General features: G+C 44.8%; 1 protein-coding gene across 1 annotated transcript in view; it reads left to right on the forward strand.

Moving 5' to 3' along the window:
- Window positions 1–18,088, forward strand: part of DNAH8 (dynein axonemal heavy chain 8) — a 611,430-nt gene that overhangs the window by 303,479 nt on the left and 289,863 nt on the right. Inside the window, exons 38-41 of the mRNA XM_025186355.3 lie at window positions 66–229; window positions 11,321–11,423; window positions 11,800–11,904; window positions 12,205–12,366. Coding sequence (XP_025042140.3) covers window positions 66–229; window positions 11,321–11,423; window positions 11,800–11,904; window positions 12,205–12,366 — 534 coding nt within the window. The remainder of the gene's footprint in view (window positions 1–65; window positions 230–11,320; window positions 11,424–11,799; window positions 11,905–12,204; window positions 12,367–18,088) is intronic.

The following is an 18,088-nucleotide window of genomic DNA, read 5'->3' on the forward strand; positions in this document are numbered from 1 at the left end:
TAAAAACTTATCTAAATAACAGTTTACAAGAGATGGTATTACCGTGTTGATTAAATTATGTTTAGGAAGCAAAACGTTTTCAGAACATTGACAAATCATGGATAAAAATAATGCAACGAGCTCATGAGAATCCTAATGTTATTAACTGCTGTGTTGGAGATGAGACTATGGGACAACTTCTGCCTCATTTACATGAACAGTTGGAGGTGTGTCAGAAGTCACTTACAGGGTAAGAATTTTTTTAAATATAGATTATCATAAATATATAAAGTCAGTAATGTTTTAATTTAATTACCAGTCAAACAGTTAAAAGTATTAAAATAGAAGTTAGTTAATAAGGTTGTCACATACACTGGTATATTGTACTCTGAGAGTAGTACTGAAATCTTCATTTAATTATTTATATTCAAAACTTCTTAGGCAATAGTTATGGCTAGATAATCTCCAAGAATATGAATCTGCACTAGTAACATTCAAAGGAGAAAGTTTTACAACAGTAAGCATAATTCTTCAGATAGACTTAGTCTTCCAAACTATCTTCCCACTTCTTAGATGTACTTTATACAATTCTGATATAAGGAAGGGTATGTCTACACTGCAAAGTTAATTCGAAATAACAGCCGTTATTTCAAATTAACTTTAATAGCGTCTATACATGCAAACCGCTATTTTGAAATTAATTTGAAATAGTGGAGCGCTTAATTCGAATTTGGTAAACCTCATTCTACGAGCGGTAATGCCAAATTCGAAATAGCTATTTTGAATTAAGTGCTGTTTAGACACTTAATTCGAAATAGGGGACATCCAGCCCTTCCCAGGGAGCCCGGGTGGCCACTCTGGGCACAACCAGGAAAACTTATTCTCCTCTCCCCAAGCCCTGGAGCCATTAAAGGGGTAGACCCTGGCCACAGTGCCTGTGCCAGCTCCAAGCCTGCCAGCCCAGAGCCAGCAGTGGCCACCGGGGCCCCTGACCCAGGGGCCCAAAAACATGAGCCAGCAAGCCACTGGCAGCCAGCCCTCCACCACTCCCCAGGAGCAGTCTGCCAGCTCCCAGAAGCCTGACAGGGGCCGGAGAAGGCGGGCACCTTCCTGGTCCAGGGTGGAGATCATGGACCTTATTCAGGTTTGGGGGGATGCACCCAATGTCCATGATCTTCGCACTAGATGGAGGAACGTGGCTGTCTATGGTAGGAAAGCTGCCAGCCTGGCCATCAAAGGCCACATGCGAATCCAGGAGCAGGTTTGCATGAAAATCAAGTTGGTCCCTCCCCCAACCCTGGGCCCTGACCTTCCCCTCCCCGTTCTTCCCCTGCTTCCCCCTCCCAACTCCCTCCTCCCAGGTTTCCCCTCCCCTCCCCTCTCCCACCGTCTCTTTTCCCCACTCCCACCTCCTTTTCCCAGTCTCCCCAGAGGTTCATCCTCCCCCCCCCCAGTTTTGTTAAATAAAGACAGTTTGTGTTTATGAAAAAATGTGTCTTTTATTTGACATCAGGAAGGGGGCTAGGGAGGGGTAAGTGGAAGCACATCAGGGAGGAATGAGGCATGAGCCCCCAGTAGGGAGGACTGGGGTGGCTCTGAGATGGTGGACGCTCTCCCTCAGGGCCTCCTGGATCCTGACCGCTCCCCGATGAACCCCTCGGAAGGCAGCCTGCAGCAAGTGCAGCCGGGCTGATGGCAATGACCCCACGAGATGCACCAGCATGCCCAGAGGCAGCTCTGGCTCCATGTGGCCGAGTGCTGTGGTGTCCCGAGTGCAGGCACTCAGGGCACTCCAAGACAGGACTGCTTTGCTGTCCCTCATCGAGGTAGACAAGCAAGCAGGGAACCCTAAGAACTGTCTGTCCGGGGTGGGGGTAGGGTTCCTTTAAACATGGAGTTCAGTTAGTCTCCGGCAGCAGCCCCACACACTAAGTCCTAACCTGATGCCCTGCCAGCAATGGTTCAGACCAGCCTTAACTTTGGTTCAGGGTCCACTCAGTGTGGACGTGCTAATAGCAATACGCTATTTCGAAATAGCAATACGCTATTTCGAAATAGGTTTTGTGTGTAGATGCGTTAATTCAAATTAGCTTAATTAATTTGAATTAACTATTTCAAATTAAGTTAACTCTAATTAACGCTGTAGTGTAGACGTACCCGAATTGAATGGACACAGAGCTTTAGCTTCTGAAGTCCTAAAATAAGTTTAAATAATTTGATGAATTGGGGCCTGTGAGCCTGTTCTGAATATTATTTGCTGCCAGCATCTATGGGATAAGTTTATACTATTTGGGTGATGTCCCCATGGATGCTCCACTGTTAGTGATGGAACATACCAGATCCACAGATCAGAGATTTTTTGAGCAGTTGTCAGCAGGCTTGCAGTGCTCTCACTTCAGCACCCTGCACACATGACCAGACCCTCGCCCCTTCAGTTCTTCATTTACCACCTTTGGTCACAGACAGAGCTCTTTGTTCTCCTCAGCCTTTCATTCTGCTCATGGAGATAGTCTAGATATTCTTACCTTTTCCTCAGGTTTTTTTGTTGTTAGCTGTTCATCGTTTGATTCCTTAAATTTTTTTTAAAAAAATCTTGTCTGTTTCTAATGGAGTTGCCAGCAGTGCCTGTGTTTGCTTCTTCAAGAAGCCAAATAGCACTTTTACCCTCCCCTCCCTCCCCTTGTTAAAAAAAAACCCATAGAAAAGTCAAGGAGGGAGGCAAAAGAAGATAAGAAGTGCAGACTGACAATCCAGACAATTGATACTTCAACAACGCTCGAGCCTCACACAGACTCCGTAATGCCAGTCTTGCCAGGCTTTAAGAAATGTGAGACATGCCATGAGCCAGTGCCTGTCTCAGACATACATTCAGCCTGCATACGCTGCTTAGGGGAAGCTCATGTGCCCCCAAAATGCAATCACTCTGCAGCCTCATTGCCAGAGCTAGAATAGAGAGGGAGCCCCAGCTCCACAAGATCTTATTCGAGAAGGCTATTCAGTGTAATGAGGACTCTCAATCTTCTCTGCCACCAGACAGGCTCCTAGGAAAAGGGCTGCCTCCCCGCTACCTCATAAGAGGTCAGAAAAGAAACCCTCCCCAACAAGATCATTGCCACCCCGCACCTTGTCTCCCAGGGTGAGCAAAGGGGATACACCAGACACCTCTGGCACCTCAGAGCCTAGGTCACAACCTGGCATCGCTACTGTGGCAACTCACATAACGTTGGTGCCAATGAGATCAGTATCAGCACTGGAGGGCTCTAATTGGCAAGCACTCATGCTGGTGCCGGCGATATTTAAAGATGCGGCACTGAGAAAAATGGCACTGTCAGCTAAACAGCCCACACCCAAAGGGCACACACTGAACCCCTGCTTATCAGCTCTGGAGTCAATGCTGCCCCCTATTCCGCTCACCAGGACAGGAGTCAGGCACACCACATCTCACCAGCACCTGAGATAAGCGGCAGACAGCATGCTTCCCCCACTCTCTCCAGGGAGGTTTCCCCAATGCTATTCTCACCATGTGCATCCCCATGATATATGAGGCCTCCTGTACTTTCTGAGCATGCGGCCTTTGCTGAAGACTACCAGAGGAGTGTTTTCTCATCATAGCACTCCTCCCCTACTACTTCTTGTCATCTCTACTACTATCATGACAGACCACGATACCCATCGTGGTACTTGGAACGGCCATATCCTCCACCCCACTACCCTCCCTGCTGGTTGCCATGGGAGCTCTGGGGTCCCAGTAGAAGATAATCCATAGCTCTGTCTACTCCACCCTTGCTCTCCCATACCATCCCAAAAACTGTAGAGGAGGAGGAGGGTCAAATCCTGGATGAACAACTGAAATCCTAAACCCAAGGGACCGCCCTACCGATAACTCATCATCATCCCCTGATGAGGCTGTAATTTCAGAAGATACCCACTCTACAGATGATTTGAACCAATTCCAAGAGCTTTTCAAGAAGGTAGCTGTGAGTCAAGATGTTTGTCTACAGTAGGTCAAGGAAAACAACACTGCCTCCTCAGTAACAACTGCCCTTCCTCTCAGGGAAAGATTGCATTGTCCATCGAAGAGGCCATCATGGAAATCTCAAATGAAATTTGGCAAATGCCCACTTGTATTCATTCAACCAACATGCAAGAAGGCCAACAGGAAATACTTTGTCCCTCCAAAAGACTTAGATTTCCTTTTCTCATAACCACAACTAAATTCCTTGGTTATGGACACTGCCAATCACCATGCAAAAGCTCCTTAGTCCAGACCAGTACCTAATGACAAGGAGCACAAAAAGTTAGACCTATTTGGAAGAAAGGTATACTCTTTGAGTACATTACAGCTAAGAATTGCTAACTGTTCCATACTGCTGCCGAACCATGTCTTCGATAACTATTCCAAAGTTACTGAGCTCATGGAACATCTCCCAGACTCTAAAAAACCCATACTCAAACCAGTTATTCATGAAGGACATGCCATTGTCCATACAGCTCTGCTCTCCTCAATAGACATAGCTGATACAGCAGCTAGAGCAACTGCCACAGCAATGGTAATGAGAAAAGCCTCATGGCTTTTATCAGTGGGAGTGCCTAAAAAGCTCCAGTCAAAGGTGGAGGACCTCCCCTTCAATAAGCACAGCCTCTTTGAAGCTAATATGGATGAGGACCTGCATAGCAGCAAGGATTCCCAAATCACACTTCGAACACTCAGCATGTATACCCCTCCATAACATTGAAAACATTATACTCCATATAACAGAAAAAAAGATAGTTATTACAACTGCACAAAGCAGGAACCTTATGAGTACAACCGGTCCAGGCAACAACCCCGGAGAAAGCACCCACCTCAGTCTTGCTCCTTGGGTTCCCAAGCAACTAAGCAGCAGATTTGAAAAGTTGTTTGAGGGTCTGCCCGACCTCCTCATCCATCCACTGCCAACAAGCCAGCACCATCTGTTCATCCACAGACTACATCCCTTTTACCACCAATGGGACTCTATAACATCAGATCAGTGGGTGCTAGAAATCATCCGCACAGGATATGACATCCCCTTCACATCGCTTCCCTCTCCCGTTCCCCATCCCTCTTCAGGGACCCCTCCCACAAAACTCTTCTCAGAAATTAAATCAATCACCTCCTACATCGAGAGGGAAAAGAGAGGGTCCCACACAAGCATTTTGGGGAAGAGGATTTTACTCCAAACATTTCCTGAATCAGAAGCACACAGGGGATTGAGGATCCATACTGGATCTCTAGAAGCTAAACAAATTCCTGCAGAAACAATTATTTAAGATGGTAACACTGGCTTCAATTATAATGGCATTGGATGAAGGTGACTGGTTTGCAGCCCTTGACCTAAGAAGGCATATTTTCACATTGCCATACACCCATCACACAGACAGTACCTTCAATTCATTGTAGGCACTGACCACTTCCAGTACAGGGTTCTACCTTTTGGACTGTCCTCCGCCCCCCACCCCAGGTCTTTTCAAAGGTCTTTGCTGCAGTCACAGCCCACCTCCGGTAGCAGGGGGGTCATCATTTTTCCATCATTAGATGACTGCCTTATGACGGAAACAGATGACTGTTTCCACAGACCCATGTGGAAACAACCAGCATGGTCTTAAAAACCAGTCATCTGTTCAGTCATCTGGGCCACCTGATAAATGAACAAAAATCAGTCCTGGATCCTGCACAGTGTATAGAGTTCATTAGGGCCCATCTTGATTCATTAGCGGCCTGAGCCTGTCTTCCACATCACCTCTTCACTGCGCTATGAGTTCTCATAGCCATATTATCCATGAGTCCTTCCACTACAATACTTTCCTGCCTCTAATTGATGGCCCACGTGGATGCCACTACTTACGTTGTCCAATATGCATACCTTCATTTCCATGCCCAATAGCACTGGATAGTATCAGTCTATGAGCCGTCTCATCATCCCCTACACAAACAGGTCACTATTCCCAAGAAGGTAATATACTCATTGAAATGGTGGCCACTACACAGCAATCTCCTAGCAGGTGTACCCTTTTACCAACCCGAACCATCAGTACAGATCACTACCAATGCCTCTTTCCTTGGTTGGGGCATAAAGCTGCACCAGCACGTTGTTCAGAGCAGATAGGTGCCACCTGAAAATGCACTGCATATCAACCTTCTCAAAATCAGGGCCATGAGAAATGCTTGCAGCTACTTCACCACCATCATCACCAGCCATGTTGTTCATATACTTATGGACAACATGATGACACTGTTTTATATAAACAACCAGAGAGGGGCCTGCTCCAGATCCCTCTATGCAGAAGCAATGCACCTTTGGAACTGGTGTATTCATCACAAAATAACCCTCAAAGCATCCTACTTACCTGCGGTGAATGTCAGGGTGGACTCTCCAAGCCGCACTTTTTCTATTGACCATGAGTGGGAAAAACACTCAGCAGTGCCTGCCTCCATCTTTTGCTGCTGTGGGTATCCATCAATAGATCTCTTTGCAATCCCCAACAATGCCAGGTGCCCCCACTTCTGCTCCCGAGCGGTACTGGGCAAGGGATCCTGGGGCAATGCATTCTTGATCCACTGTAATGAGGTGCTACACACCTTCCCTCGCATCCCTTTTATTCCCAGAAACCTATGCAAGATCCAGATTGCAAGAGCTCAAGTAATTTCAATAGCCCCATCCTGGTCCAGACAAACCTGGATTCCATACCTACATTCAATATTCATAGCACCACCTTATTCTCTTTCATCCCGTCACGACCTCCTCTTCCAGGTTGGGGGCAAACTGCTTTACGTGCAACCCCATACTCTTCACCTACAGGCTTGTCTCATCTCTGGTTCCACAGATCATAATCCCTATGTTCAGAACAAGTGAGAACTGTTCTTCTACACAGCAGGAGGCCGTCCACCAGTGCCACTTACCTGCAGAAATGGAAGCGGTTCTCCTCTTGGTGTCAGCAGGTGCAAATTGATCCTCACAATGTACCACTTCGTTGTATCCTTGACTACATATACCACTTTGAAACTGGAGACTCATCAATCTCCTCTCTCAAGATACTCCTTGCAGCAATAACGGCCTTCCACAAATGGATAAACTGATTATCCATCTATGCACACCCCATTACAAGGAGGTTACTGATAGGTCTTCAGAATCTCTACCCTCTGCATAGAGCTCCAGCCCCTACCTGGGACTTGAAGTTGGTTCTAGACTATCTCATGAGACCTACCTTCAACTCCATGGTGACTTGCTCACTTTCATTCCTTCTAATGAAAGTGCTATTCTTGACAGTTATTACCTCGGTAAGGAGGGTTAGCGAGATAAGAGCCCTGATGGTTGAACCACCGTATATGATCTTCACAAGGACAAAGTGACCTTCCAACTGCACCCAACATTTCTACCCAAGGTCAGCATGGCATTCCATGTCAATGAGTCCATAGTATTACCAACATTTTTCCCCAAATCTCATGCATCCCCCAAGGACGCTATGCTACATGCCCTGCACATTCGCTCTGGCCTTTCATATAGATAAGACACAATCATTCCAGAAGTCGCTACACCTCTTCCTATCCATTGCAGCACATTCCAAGGGCACAACAATTTTCGCGCAATGTATCCTCAGATGGATATCATCATGTATTCTGCGGTGCCATTTCTCCACAACAAACCATTCACAGTCCCCTCAAAGGCACATTCCACCCATGCTACTGCAACCTCCATGGCTTTTCTAAGCAACGTGGCCATTAAGGACATTTACTGAGCAGCCAAGGTCATCAGACCACACCTTTGCCAGGCACTATGCCATAGTGCCTCAACTGGCAACGGATATGGCAATGGCTACAGCAGCCTTATCTTCAGCCACCAAGCAGTGACTCCAATCTCCACCATTCATGTCGAGTACTGCTTTGTAGTCTCCAACAGTGGAGTACACATGGGGACATTACCTGAAGAAAAAAAGAAGTTACTCACCCTGTGCTGTAATGATTGTTCTTTGAGGTCCCCATGGGAGCTCCACAATCCTCCCTTCCTCCCCTCTACTCAGAGTCTTAGTGACTTGGGCATAGATGATGAACTGAAGGTGGGGTTGGGCCATGAGTGCAAGGTGCCAAAGCAAGAGTGGCAGTGACACTCTCCACACATGTGGCCCACTGACAACTGCTCAAAAAAGCTTTGATCTGTGGCTCCAGGATGTTCCATCACCAACAGTGGCGCACCCATGGCGGAGGGGGGGGGGGGTTGGACACCTTAAAGAATTGTCGTTACTGCATAGGGTGAGTAATTTCTGTTTTGGAGCTGGAGGTGACATTTCCAACTTTCACAGACACCCTTATGTTAGCTGCATGAAGCTAGAGTACGTCTAGCAACTACATCACGGGCAACAGTGAGCAATGACATGAGCTAGCCACTGGGGCTACATTTAGACTGCATCCCTCTGTCGACAGAGGGATGCAAATCAAGCACATCGAAATTGCTAATGAAGCAGGGTTTTAAATATCCCATGCCTCATTAGCATAAACATGTCCGCCGCTTTTTTTCGAAACAGCGTTTTTTTTTTTTTTTTTAAATGGCAGTCTAGACATGGATCTGTTGAAAATAAACCCTTTTTCAACAGATCCTGTATTCCTCAAAAAATGAAATTTACAAGATCTGTCGAAAAAGGGTTTATTTTCGACAGATTCACGTCTAGACTGCCATTTTTTTTCAAAAAAACTCGGTTAAAAAAAAAGCGGCGGCCATGTTTATGCTAATGAAGTGCAGGATATTTAAATCCCTGCTTCATTAGCAATTTTGATGTGCCTAATCTACATCTCTCTGTCGACAGAGAGGTGTAGTCTAGACACACCCTCTGAGTGCAAATCTGCCTGGACCCTATAAGATATACCTATAACTAGCCTATGCTGCTGCTCTATGCCACCCATTCTGCCATAGCTACACTACTATTTTTAATACTCTAGTTAATCAGAACTAATTTAAGGATTTCTACACAAGCTCGGAATCACCTTCCTAGTTCCAAGTGTGGATATAGTCACAACTTTCCATATGTCTCTGACTTCAACACTGAGGAAAAGCTTAAAAAACAATGAATAGTCAACAGCACCTTAAAGACTAACAAAACATGTAGCTGGTATCATGATGTGATGGCTTATGATACCATCTGCATGTTTTGTTAATCTTTAAGGTGCTGCTAGATTCTTTGTTGTTTTTTTAAGTTTTTCCAGTTACGACTAACTCAGCCTCTGAAGCTTTTCAACATTGAGGCTATGTCTACACTGCAGGCTTGCACAAAAACTTGTGGAGCGTCTACACTACACGCGTGTTCTTGCGCAAGTAAATTTACAGTAAAGCATCAGAAGAGGGGGCTTCATGCGCAAGAGTTATTCCTCTCCCCACGAGGAATAAGCCCTCTTGCACAAGAGCTCTTGTGCAAGAAGGCAGTGTGGATGGGCAACAGGGGTTTCTTGTGCAAGAAACCCCTATGGCTAAAATGGCCATCAAAGCTTTCTTGTGCAAGAGAACATCCACACTGTCATGGACACTCTTGCACAAAAGCACATCTCTTGTGGAAAAGCACATGACAGTGTGGACGCGCTCTTGTGCAAGAACTTTTGTGCAAAAAGTTATTGAGCAAGAAGCCTGCAGTGTAGACATAGCCTGAGGTTATGTCTATACAGCAATTAAATACCCATGGCTGGCCTGGGTCAGCTGACAGAGTCCCAGGGCTTGGGCTGTGTACCTATAAAATTTTGGTGAATACATTTGGTTTAGAGCTGAAGCCCAAACTCTGGAACCCCTTGGGAGATGAACATCCCAGAGCCCAGACTCCAGCCTAAGCCCAAATATCTACACCACAGTTTTAAATCCTGAACCCTGTAGCCTAAGTTAGCTGCCCCAGGCCATCTGAAGGCATTAACTGCAGAATAGACATATCCTAATGGTCCTTTTGTGCCGAAGAGCAAGAATCTATACTAAACTATTTACTCAAAGAATTACATATAGTTATTGATAAGCACTCTTCCTTTCTATGCATTAGCACATAGCAGGGTGTAAAAATTCATTTATTAAAAATATTTTAATGTAAATGCATTTTTCTTTCTAAAACATTTACAATTAAACTTCATATTATAATAAAATCATTTACATATATAAAAATTATTCAAGCAGTATCTGTTGTGCAGCTGAAATATTAAAGAAAGGCAGGCTACTGAACTAAGGGAAACTACTCATTAAGCCTCTGCAATCAGAATTTGCTGAAGTGTCAAAACAGCTTTTGACAGAAGCAGCCACTTCTGTAGGCAAAGAAGGAATATTTTCTTTTATTTCAGTTTTTTCAGCTAGTGCAGTTTAATGACTAAGTTCATTCAGAGATGAGAAGCTGATTTGGTATTGAAAATGCAGAAACATTTGTTTTTTCTCTTCCAAACTATACATGAAAGTGAGGTGAGAGTATAAGATCTACTCATTTTAAAATCTTGAATGTCTGGGTGACCAAAAGTAATTAGATCAATTGACTTACTGCTGATAATATTCTTTTTTGTTTATGAGTTTATTAAACAAAACGTGTTATGATAAATGTTGTGTTTTCTGATCTATCTAGCACAGTTAAATTTTATTCAACTAATAAACAAATTGAAATGATTTTTTTTAAATTAACAGAACTTCAGCTTGACACAAAAAAATCCATCCATATACATCTTGACACAAAAAATTAATCAAGTAAATATTAAAATTAAAAGAATAAAATTAATCTAGTAATTAACAAATGTATTATTTGCCATTTACTAACATAATATAACTATAAATATTAATAATTTGAATAAATATGTGTTAAACTTTGTAATTGCCTAAATAAGTGTGTAAAATACAATATCTTCCTGGTCTGCAAAAAAGAAACACCAATTTAGTGCAAAGGCTGTGTTTAGTTGCATAGCATCATGTTTTAATGGTTACAAACCAATATAGTTATTCTCTTTTAAGAAAAATAACTGAAAAGTACAAAGACAAAACAGGAGCCAAATAAATTACTTAAACCAGTATTCCCTGATTTTAATTTAAATCATGATTATAAATGGTGATTTAATTTAGTTTGCTGGCATATAGTATTGTGACAGTAAACTATCGTTTTTGGTATTTTAAGCCCTGATTTGGGAAAGCATATGCTTAAAGTGTTATCCCAAATAAAGATATACTCAAGCATGTGCTTCTTTTTCTAAATTTAGCACTAAAGTTATAGGTATAAGAAGGTTGAAGAACCATTTTTTAAAAAATGCTGCAGTATTTTACAGTCTGATTCACAATTTCATGCAGAATAAATTTTGTAACAAATATCTTGCACAATATTTAAGATACTTAGAGAAGAAAAGGCTGCTGTTTCCCAGATTCTTCTTCATCTCTGATCCTGTCCTTCTTGAAATTCTTGGACAAGCAAGTGATTCCCATACCATTCAGGTAAGTCTTATGTTGACTATTTTAAAGTTTGAAGGCTTTTTTTGTTAGCATACTAGGAAATATTCATATAAATAAAATATGCAAAAAGAAAAAAACAAATAATGAACTCTAAACTTAAATTCTTCTTGCAAACTCAATTCAAAACAAGATTATCCGCTACTCCTTGGAATTTAGATTTTACTTTAAAACAAGCAAACACAGAAAGTAACTTAAATTCCCTAACATTTAGTGCATTGTGAAATCCTGCTATGTAATCTGTGCAGTATAAAACACCATTTGTGAAATTCCTTTGTAGGCTGAAGTCAATATCTATTTTCTAATATGTCTGCTAATATTACATTTTAAAATTTAATTTCTTTCTGAATTATCCTTCTAGCCACATCTGCCTGCCGTATCTGACAATATAAATGAAGTGCAGTTTCACACAAAGGATTATGATCGAATACTGTCAGTCGTATCAAGAGAAGGAGAGAAAATTCCAGTAATACTGCTAATTTCTTATCATTCTATTACTAATTTAAATATTTTCATTATTTATTTTTTCAGTAACTTTATTATGTGAGAAACCATTCTTTTGTTGAATGCACACAAGTATATGGTTAAATTAAGTTAACTATATTATTTGAAAAAATTCTGAGACTAAATTTAACATTTTTGGCAACATTTATTGATATTTAAAATCAAAACCATAACTGTATAATATATATTACTATGTTGTAAACAGTAGGGATTTGGTAACTACATATAATTATGTACATTTAACGTATATTTATTTTTTCAGTTGGACACTCCAGTGAATGCAAAAGGACCTGTAGAACTTTGGTTGCTAGATTTGTTGCGCATGCAGCAGTCTTCATTACACTGTGTAATTAGGGCAGCATTTTACCAAATTAGTGACCCAGGATACCAATTGCTTAACTTCCTTTATCACTTCCCAGCACAGGTAAGAACAGAGTATGTGTATATATGTATATGACGATGATGATGATGACCAGGGCTCGACAAATCACTGAATCTACTCACCCGTAGGGAGTAGATTTCAGCTGGTCACTCTGTTCACCGGTGGCGCGTGCATGCGTAATGCAGGTCTTGCACATGCGCAGTGAGGGGCTGGTGAGTAGGTTTCGCCACCGTTTGTCAAGCCCTGATGATGACTATCACTCATTGCCGAGTATGATCCTCTTCCATGGGAGTTGTGGACACTCAGGTGACCGATAAGGCCGATCCTTGAACCACAAGTTCTGTGTACAGTGAGGACAGGTGTTTCCAGTTACAGCCGACACTGTTGAGACTAGAAGCCAGTCTCCCTTTTCTCCTGTGCCTCTTCTCCTCCTCAGCTTATCAGCAGGCAAGTTCAAAATGCCGGGGAGCCATTGCATAGGACTTCTCTCCATTTTTTGAGTGAGCCTGGCTGAGTGTCTCCCAAGTGTCCATGTCAATGTTGCACTTCTTTAAGTTATCCTTTAGCAAGTCCTTATAACGCTTCCATTGTCCTCCCACGATACAATATCCTTCTTTTAGCTGAGAAAAGAGGATCTGTTTTGGGAGGCTATGGTCAGGCATCCTATCTAGGCTGTTTCCCACTCTAGCTCTCTGAGTGCAGAAAGTGAGGACCTGCAAGACACCTTAAATACCTTGCCTCTGTGGCTCTGTTTACAAAAACTCCCCAGAGTAATAGATTCACTGACTTTTGGAGGTAGCTGCCATCACCAAGTGAAACAAAAGAGTCCCCTTTCTACTTGAACCCAAGAAGGAAGCATTGGACTTCTTCCAAAGGGATATCCCCAGGCTCTTTTACCACAAGGGAGCTTGGGAAAAAAAAGAAACTAAACTGAAGTCTCTGGTAGCTGACTGTTACGGGGTCCAGGCTCCCCCTCCCCCCGGGCATGCCCGCCGCCCCGTTCGCTGTCTCAGTCCCTCCCGGTCTTCGTTACTGTGCCCAGTCGACCCTCTCTTCGGTCGCCCAGATGATCCCTCGAGCGAGGAGGTGAGGGGGGTCCGGGCCCTCCCTTTCTCCAGACCCCAGCCCAGGGCCCTAAGGTGGGGGAGACTAACCTCTCTCCCCCAACCTGGCTGATGGGGCACAGAGCCTCAACACATCAGCCCGCGGGCTCCAGTCTGCACCCGCCCTGGTCTGCTTCCTCATGCCCTCGCTCGTTTGCTCGCTCGCTCACTCACCAGTCGGCTTGTCCTGCTGCTTCCGCGTGCCTCTCAGTCCCTTCATCCGGTGTCCTCTTCTTCGCTGCCCCCTTCCCTTCTGACTCTGCATTTTTTATACCTGGGGAGGGTGCCGCCTCCTTCCCTCCAGAATGCCTGCACCAGCGCTCGCCCGCGGCTCCACCCTCTCCTCCCCAGCTGTCTCCACTCACCCCCGGCGTCCTCCTTCCCGCCAACCGCTCCGAGGCTGGCGGGGTAGCGCTCCTCCCCCATTGCCACCGTCTCCCCCGGCATGGGGGGCACTTCCCCCGCGGTGCTCGGGGCAGAGCCGGTTGAGCCGCCTGCCGAGTGGTGCGTGCCAGCTGCCCCGCCGGCCGCATCTGCGGCGGCGGCGAGAAAAGCCGCACCGCATCTCCCTGCCTCGCTGGGGGGGGGGCACCCTTAGTGCAGGGTTGCCTCACCCCATCACACTGACCTTGCAGTCTTAGGCATGCATACACACACACGTACCTCCTGTTTCTTTCCAGGACACAGGAATCAAATCATCACCTTAAAAAAGGTGATTTTATTAACAAAACAAAAAGATATACTATATAAAGCATACTTGATTGCTAGGTATTACAGAGCAACTAAGAAAAGAGCAAACTAAACAAGTTCCTGCAGAAACAACACTTCAAGATGGTCACATTAGCTTCAATCATTCCAGCACCGTATGAAGGGGACTGGCTCAAAGTCTTCAATCTACAAGATGCATACTTCCACATCTCAATACATCCTGAATGCAGATGCTGCCTAAGATTCACAGTGGGGAATGATCATTTCCAGTACAAGGTTCTCCCCTGTGCCCTATCCTCCACTCCACAGGGTTTTTTTCCATGACCCCCCCTTTGATCCTCACTACTCATAATCCACTTGCTCTCTGGTAAATGAGGAACTGAGGGGTGGAGGTCAAGCCGTGCTCAACTGTCAAACTGCCAGCAGCGCAAGATGCTTGCTGCGAATGTGCGGCCTGACTGCTAACTGATATGAAAAAGTCTCCAGTCCTGCGGCTCTGGGGATGATCCGTCAACTTATGTGGAGCACCCATGGGGACACACACCTCGAAGAACAGCAATTCCTGAAGTGGGTGAGTAACTTCCTTTTTCTTTATCTTCCTTTGTTGTATAAGTAGCTATGCCGGGATCTCCCGGCTTTAAGAAGTGCGCTAAATGCTGTGATGCAATACCTGCATCGGTTGAGCATGACAGTTGTATTAAGTGCCTCAGAAATGCATCCATTGTGCCACATTGACTGTTAGGGCACCTAAGGACAGAAAAATGAGGCTAAAAATATTCCTTTTTGACAAAGTGCTACAGCCTGTGGATCTTTCACATTCAGTTTCCACTCTGCGATCTCCTAGGGCTGAGAAAAGAAAAGCCGTTTCTCCACAAGCAGCTCCAGCTTGAAAAAGGGCTTCACCAGCCTGTTGTCTACCATCAGCCCGAGTAAATGTGGGTGACAAGCCCGGCTCATCTGGCTTTGTAACGCCCAGGCATAAGTCACTCTCAACCAAAATCCAGGCAAAAACCTACAAAGGTGCAGTCAATGGTCTTATCAGTCCGTCGCTTGGTACCATCGGCAACTACACTGATCATCCCGGTATCGGCACCATCCATGCATATGGCTACAACCTTGGCACCGTCAACCTCGGCACTGCCAGCCTCGCCACTGTTGACCTCAACATCGTCCACATTGCTGCACACATCCTCATGGGCAACATCGGTGCCACATGTACGCTCCAGGCCTCCGGTTCCAAAAAAGTGCCCCATAAAACTGATTCCATGAGACAAATGATTCCAGAACCATTGACATTCTCCCCGGTACCGTCCTCCACTCCAACCTTTCTGTATTCACTCCACTTAACAAGGGATGACAGGAGTTGGACCCCGCGTGACCAATCCAGACACTGTGGCTCTAGATACCATTTGTCACCATCTCCTTATACAAGATATGCCATCCATTCACCTCCTCCTTCTTCAAGAGGTTCACCACATTCACCCTGTTTTCCACACCTCCCAGAGCATCATCACATGCATTACAGGAGTGGACTCTTACCTAGATAGGTTTCTCCAGTGTGATTTTACCATAGGCAACACAGCCCAATACTCTACCATTATTATTCTTGTCATGCCTCGACTCGTCATCATTATCATCACTCTGGTTACGCTTACCCCTGTTGCCATAGTCACCCCACTTCTTCTTTGAGTGTCCCCATGGGTGCTCCATTCTAGATGTCAGGTCCATCTCGGTGCCACTGGTCGGAATATTTCAGAGCCATATCTGGCCAGACCACGCATGCTCCCTGCACCGTACTTCCTAACGCAGAAGAAAACGGGGCTGGAGACCCATTCTCGATCTATGCCGGTTAAATCATTATCTTCAAAAACAGTGATTCAAAATGGTAACTCTGACTACAATTATTTCATCTCTAGACAACAATGACTGGTTTGTGGCCCTCGACCTGCAAGATGCCTATTTTCATATAACCATACACCCTGCGCACAGATGATTCCTGCGCTTTGTCATAAACAACAAGCACTTTCAGTACTGTGTCCTTCCTTTCAGACTGGCCTTGGCTCCAAGGGTATTTTCAAAGACCCTCGCTATTGTTGCCACTCACCTTCGTTGTCTCCGTGTCATCATATTTCCTTATCTGGACGACTGTCTGATAGAGGGCACATCATGAGAAGAGACAATGCAGATGCTCACAATGGTCAGACAAGTGTTCGACTCTCTCGGACTGATAGTAAACGAACAAAAGTCAATGCTGATTCCAATACAAAATATAAAGTTCATACGGGCAGTTCTCGACTCCTGTGCGGCAAAAGCATACCTACCTATGGACAGATTCCAGGCAATAAAAGACCTGGTCAGTCTACTCCGCAAGACCCTAACAATCTCAATCCATACCTGCCTACGTCTGCTGGGCCACATGGCTGTGGCCACCTTTGTCGTCCCTCATGCACGCCTCCATCTGAGAAATCTGTAGCAATGGCTGTCAACTGTGTATGTCCCCGCAAGACATGACATCCACAAGTTAGTTTCTCCTCCGTCCCATGTGCACGTGTCCCTGCGATGGTGGACGAATGCATCAAACATCTTGACAGGAGTACCGTTTCACTAGTCTCACCCATCCGTTCAGTTAACGTCAGATGCTTCACTCATCGGATGGGGTGCTCACATGGGCAAGGAATACACACAGGGACAGTGGTCTCACACCAAGAGACGTCTTTACATCAACCAATTAGAGCTGCGAGCAATCTTTCTAGCATGCAGACATTTCTTCCCACACTTAAAAGACAAGACAGCCAGGGTTCTGACAGACAACGTAGTGGCAATATATTATATACACAGGAAGGATAAGCAAGATCATGTGCCCTATGCGCCAAAGCGGTATGGTGCTGGAATTGGTGCATACAGAATAACATCACCATAACAGCATCCTACTTACCTGGCACAGCCAATGTCATTGCCGACTCCCTCAGCAGGTGCTTTCCCTTAGACAACGAGTGGGAAATAAGACAGGATGTGCTTCAGAAGTTTTTCCACAGATGGGGAATGCCCCTAGTGGATATGTTTACAACAACCACCACCAAGTGTTGCCTTTTTTGCTCCAGAGCAGGGGTTGGCAAGGGATCTCTTGGTGACGCATTATTAACCACTTAGAAAAGGGCACTCCTGTACGCTTTTCCCCCAACATACAGAACACTGGAGAAAATCAGAACGGAAGCAGCAACTGTAATCTTAATAGCACCAGCTTGGCCCAGACAAGTTTGGTATTCGTTCTTATGCAGAATGTCACTACGGCCACCGTGGCTTCAGCCCTCATGCCAGGATCTCCTCTCCCAAGAACAGGGATCTCTCCTATTTCCCGAACTAGAAGCATTGCACATGACAGCGTGGCTCCTGATTGGCTTATACAAGACAAAAAACTTTGTTCAGAACAGGTCCAGTCCATACTGATACATAGCAGAAAAGCATCTATGAGCAATACTTACCTAGCTAAATGGCTCAGATACTCCTACTGGTGCCTCCATAATAACATCCAACCGCTGTCTTCTCCTTTACACCAAATCCACGAATACATTCTTCACTTGCGAAATTCAAAGCTTTCGCTGGAGTCCCTTAGAGTTAATTTAGCAGCCATCAGTGCTTTCCATTACCTGATACAGAGTTCTTCGGTGTTTTCTCACCTGACTACTAAACAATTCCTCAAAGGCCTGATCAATATAAGCCTACCTTGAAGACCACCCCCACTGTCCTGTAACCTTGACTTAGTACTGAGTACGATTATGTATCCCCCATTTGAACCACTAGCAACTGTCCCCTTGCAGATGCTAACTATGAAGACTGTCTTCTTACTTGCAATTACATCAGCACATAGAGTCAGGTAGCTGGGGCGATAATGGCAAATCCCCCTTTCACTTCTTTCTTGAAAGAATCGGTGACGTTACAATTACATCCAGCGT

This window comes from Pelodiscus sinensis, chromosome 3 (genome assembly GCF_052426305.1).
Source record: "Pelodiscus sinensis isolate ZL-2025 chromosome 3, ASM5242630v1, whole genome shotgun sequence".
NCBI classification, from domain to species: domain Eukaryota; kingdom Metazoa; phylum Chordata; order Testudines; family Trionychidae; genus Pelodiscus; species Pelodiscus sinensis.